Genomic DNA, 5,000 nt, shown 5'->3' on the forward strand with positions numbered 1-5,000 from the left:
AGTGGAAGAAAAAAGAGGAACAGCAGGAGCAGAATCAGCAGAAGAAGAATGAATAGGAACAACTCTAGCATAATCAGCAAATGAAGATAGAAGAGGAATAGCAGCAACAACATAAGCAGTGTACGACAGAAGAGGTAAAGCAGCTGTAGAATCATTAGCAAAAGAAAGACGAGGAACAACAACAGCAGAAACAGCAGAAGAAGAAAGAAGAGGAACAGCAGCAGCAGAAAAAGCAGCAAAATAAAGAAGAGGAATTGCAGCAGCTGAATCAGCAGTAGACAGAAGAAGAGCAACAGAACCAACAGATTCTGCTGGAGAATAAAGAAGAGGAACAGCATCTGTGTAAGTTCCAAAAGAAAAAAGAAGAGGAACAGCAGCATCAATCCACAGCAGAAGAAATAAGGGGAACATAAGCAGAAGAACCAGTAGCAGAAGAAAGAATAGTAACAGCAGCTGTAAAATCAGCACCAGAAGAAAGAAGAGGAACAGCACCAGCTGAATATGCAGAAGAAGGAAGAAGAGGAACAGCAGCAGCAGAATCAGTAGCAGAAGAAAAAAAAGAGGAACAGCAGCAGCAGAATCAGCAAAAGAAGGAAGAAGAGGAAGAGCAGCAGCAGAATCAGCAGAAAAAAGAAAGAAGAGGAATAGCAGCAGCAGAGGATAGAAAAGGAACAGCAGAAACTGAATCGGCAGAAGAAGATTGAAGAGGAGCAGCAGCAGTGGAATAAGCAGCAGAAGAAAGAAGATGAAAAGCAGCAGCAGAATCAGTAGAAGAAGAAAAAAGAGGAATAACAATAGGAGAATCAGCAGAATAAAGAAGAGGAACATCAGGAGCAGAAACAGCAGAAGAAGAAAGAAGAGGAACATCAGCAGCAGCAGAAGCAGCAATAGAAAAAAGAAGAGGAGCATCAGCATCAGAATCACCAGAAGAAGAAAGAAGAGGAATAGCAGCGGCTGAAACAGCAGAAGAAGAAGAGGAATAGCAGCAGCAGAAGAAGAAAGAAGAGGAATAGCGGCAACAGGATCTGCAGCAGAGGAAAGAAGAAGAAAAGCAGCAACAGAATCGGCAAAAACAGATTGAAGAGGAACAACAGCAGCAGAATCAGCCGATGAAGAATGAAGAGGAATAGAAACAGGAGAATAAGCAGCAGAAGAAAGAAATGGAAAAGCAACAGCAGAATCAGCAAAAAAAGAATGAATAGGAACAGCTGCAGCAGAATCAGCAGAAGAGGAAAAAAGAGTAATAGCAACAGGAGAATCAGCAGCAAAAGAAAGAAGAGGAACAGTAGTAGCAGAAACAACAGCAAAAGAAAGAGGAACCGCAGCAGCAGAATCATCAGCAGAAGAAAAAATTGGAACAGCAGCAGCAGAATCAGCAGCAGACGGAAGTAGAGGTACACCAGCAGCAGAATCAGCAATAGAAGAAAGAAGTGGAATGGCAGCAGCAAAATCAGCAGCAGAAAAACAAATAGGAACAGCAGGAGCAGAATCGGTAGCAGAAGGAATAAGAGGAACAAAAGCAGCAGAATCCTCAGACGAAGAATTAATTGGAACAGCAGCAGTAGAATCAGTAGCAGAAGAAAGAATATGAAAAAAAGAAGCAAAATCAGCAGCAGAAGAAGGGAGAACAGAAGCAGCAAAATCCGCGAAATATGAAAAAAAAAGTAGAGGAACAACAGCAGCAGAATCAGCAGCAGAAGAGAAAAGAGGAACAACAGCAGCATTCTTGTGAAGCTTTCTTATATTATGAATTATATTTTTCTTTTCACTTACCTTCTTGAGCCATCAGGAACATCTGTGCTCTCTCATTGGGCCATTTACTTCCATTAAAACTTCGAGATTATTAACGCTGCATTCTCTCTCTCTCTCTCTCTCTCTCTCTCTCTCTCTCTCTCTCTCTCTGTCATCGGAAACTAATGGCAATAATTCCTCCTTTTTTGTTGCAGAACTTGGGACGTTCATAAATACTACGAAAAAGGTTACTGGAGATTTATTTCAAGGATTTCCATTGGAATTAGGTGATTACCATTAGCATTTCGAGATTAACGACACAGATACTGCATTAAAATTAAAAAAAAAAATATTCACTAGAATTCAATTCAATAGATTTATAACATATATTTCTTTAACTCTTTAGAGAATTGAGTTGAAGAAGAACTTCTTAAATTAGGACTTCAAGCGGAAATTTTTCAGGTTAAGAGTCTCCTCATCAAATATTTTTGTAATATGCTGTCTATGTATTCCAGTTTTTCTGATTAGGATATCATCCTATACATACATACTGTACACTCATATACACACAGATATATATATATATATATATATATATATATATATATATATATATATATATAAATATATATATATATATATATATATATATATATATATATATATATATATTTATATATATATATATATATATATATATATATATATATACAGGTATATATATATTTATATATATACATGTATATATATATATATATATATATATATATATGTATATATATATATATATATATATATATATATATATATATATATATATATATATATATATATATATAATGTGTGTGTGTGTGTGTGTGTGTGTAACGGTTGGCTAGGGAACCAGCCGTTCGTTGAGATACTACCACTAGAGAGTTATTGGCTCCTTAGACTGGCCAGACAGAAATGTATTGGATCCCTCTCTCTGGTAACGGCTTATTTTTCTTTGCCTACACATACACCGAGTAGTCTGGCCTATTCTTTACAGATTCTCGTATTTCCTCATGCACCTGGCAACCTTGAGATTACTAAACACTTCTTCACCCAAAGGGTTAATTAATGTACTGCAATTGTTCAGTGTACTTTCCCCTTGGTAAGGGTATAAGAGACTAGCTATGGTAAGCAGCTCTTCTAGGAAAAGGACACTCCAAAATTAAACCATCTTTCTCCAGTCTTGGGTAGTGCACTAGCCTCTGTACCATGGTCTTCCACTGTCTTGGGTTAGAATTCCCTTGCTTGAGGGTTCACTCGGTAACACTATTTTATATTTTTTTTCCTCTTCCTCTTGTTTTTTTTTTTTTTTTTTTTCTAAATGGTGTGTTGTGCAGGCTTAATAGAAGGGTCATGGATGCCTGGTGGTTTATCAAGAGGTTGTCATTTTCTTATCTGTTTCTTTTACTTTTCAAAATCATCCCTACTGCCTTCCCTTCAGTTGAAGTGGCTATCCCGGAGGGTATATAGACTTGCATGGTGTATGGGCTCCTTTTTTTTTTTTTTTTTTTTTTAAATGGTGTGTTGTGCAGGCTTAATAGAAGGCCCATGGATGCCTGGTGGTTCATCAAGAGGTTGTCTTTTTCTTATCTCTTTCTTTTACTTTTCAAAACCATCCTTACTGCCATCCCTTCAGTTGAAGTGGCTATCCCGGAGGGTATATAGACTTGCATGGTGTATGGGCTCCTATATCTTGACCAGTTTTTCCGACTTTTTACTATAGTCTATGGGTTTGCTCAATCACTTTATTCATAATTCTGTACAAATTATTTTTGTTACAATTCTTGTTAATCTAGTTTTTAAGTATGATGTCTCCTTTTCATTACTATTAATTCTTATGCGGTCTGGAGATATTGAGCGAAATCTGGGACCAGTACGTCCTAGATCTCGTCAATGTCATCTTCTGTATTGCAATATTCGTGGTCTTCATGCAAATATTCAAGACCTTAGAGGTGCGACCAGGCACTATGATATTCTTTTGTGCTCAGAAACTTTAGCTTCTAATATGAGGCACTTATCTGAGCTCCTCATAACTGCTTTTAAGAAACCAATAATGTTGAAACGTCATGCCATCCCTAGGGCCAGGGGAATGGCAGTGTATATGAGGACCGAGTACAATGCTTCTCATACGTCCTGCTATAAATGTTGATATCATGAGATTCAGGTGATAAAAAATTGTGGCAGTTATAACAACTTTTATTTGTTTGATCTGCCGGAATCCAGACATGGATGATTCTATCTTCGATTGTCTTTTTACCATTATGGCTATGATACAAGAGATGATAGAAAGGCTTCTTTCGTCTTTGTTGGAGATTTTAATGCTCACCATGGGATGTCGTTAAGTTCTATCTCTCCTACCGATCGACTTGGCTTAAGAGCTTTAGACTGCCTCTGAATCAAGCTTTGAGCAGATTATAAGTGAAACTACTCACAGGTCTGTTAATTGCTTGGAACTCGTATATACTGCTCCCCTAGCGTTATAACTAGCAAGGCTGGTTTTCCAGTCAGGACATCTGATCATGCCTTGATTTCATTATTAGTGAAGACTGAGCAGCCTGTCCCAGATGTATCATAGTCTTGTAAAATTTATATGAAATCTCAAGCAGACTGGAATGGGATTTTGCATGATCTTTTGTGCTTGAATTGTTCATAATTATATAGCCGTGTTGATAATGTTGGCTCTTTGAATGAGAAGCTAGTCAACATAATTGATAGGCGTATCCCTTCTCGTGTTCTAAGGTACCGAGTGAAGGAAAAACCGTGGTTCAATGATAATTGTACACGTGCTTATTTGTAGAAGCAGGAGGCCTATCATCTTTGGAAGGGTAACAGATCAGATTTGACCAGGAGTAACTATACTCACCTTTGAGCTTTTGCTCAGAGAGTTTATGCCTCAACTGAAAAGGAATACAATCTAACCATAAAAGAAACCCTTTTGGTACAACTCAGGAACATAAATGGTGGTCTACCATTAAATCTGTACTCTTTGGTGTAGATGCAACAGTTCCTCCTTTACTTAAACCTGATGGCTCAGTCACTCACTGTCCAAAGAAAAGGCAACCTTTTGGCTGATGTTTTTAACAGTAATCAGATTAATGATAAACTTGAACTTCCCCATTCATATTTTCCTGAGGCTAAACTAACTAGTATAGCTTTTCGAACTCGTGGAATTAAAGCTCTATTGATGGACCTTAATGGTAATGGAGGTGTAGACCCAAATGGTATTTGTTCTTACTTTT

General features: G+C 37.5%; 2 protein-coding genes across 2 annotated transcripts in view; both read left to right on the forward strand.

Moving 5' to 3' along the window:
• Nucleotides 1–704, forward strand: part of LOC137626741 (protein FAM9A-like) — an 8,844-nt gene extending 8,140 nt beyond the window's left edge. Inside the window, exon 2 of the mRNA XM_068357748.1 lies at nt 418–704. Coding sequence (XP_068213849.1) covers nt 418–704 — 287 coding nt within the window. The remainder of the gene's footprint in view (nt 1–417) is intronic.
• A 41-nt stretch (nt 705–745) lies between these two features.
• LOC137626742 (uncharacterized) lies at nt 746–1,591 on the forward strand. The gene is made up of 2 exons (XM_068357749.1): nt 746–767; nt 1,209–1,591. The coding sequence occupies exons 1-2, from the start codon at nt 746–748 to the stop codon at nt 1,589–1,591; spliced, it is 405 nt and encodes a 134-aa protein (XP_068213850.1).
• The last annotated feature ends 3,409 nt before the right edge of the window (nt 1,592–5,000 follow it).

The sequence above is a fragment of the Palaemon carinicauda genome, chromosome 34 (genome assembly GCF_036898095.1).
Source record: "Palaemon carinicauda isolate YSFRI2023 chromosome 34, ASM3689809v2, whole genome shotgun sequence".
NCBI classification, from domain to species: domain Eukaryota; kingdom Metazoa; phylum Arthropoda; class Malacostraca; order Decapoda; family Palaemonidae; genus Palaemon; species Palaemon carinicauda.

Bases quoted from the DNA above. Each gene is read 5' to 3' on its own strand.
- LOC137626742 (XM_068357749.1), top strand. From the start codon at position 746: ATGAAAAGCAGCAGCAGAATCA. The intron at 768-1,208 runs GTAGAAGAAGAA...GAATAGGAACAG, and splicing joins GAAAAGCAGCAGCAGAATCA to CTGCAGCAGAATCAGCAGAA.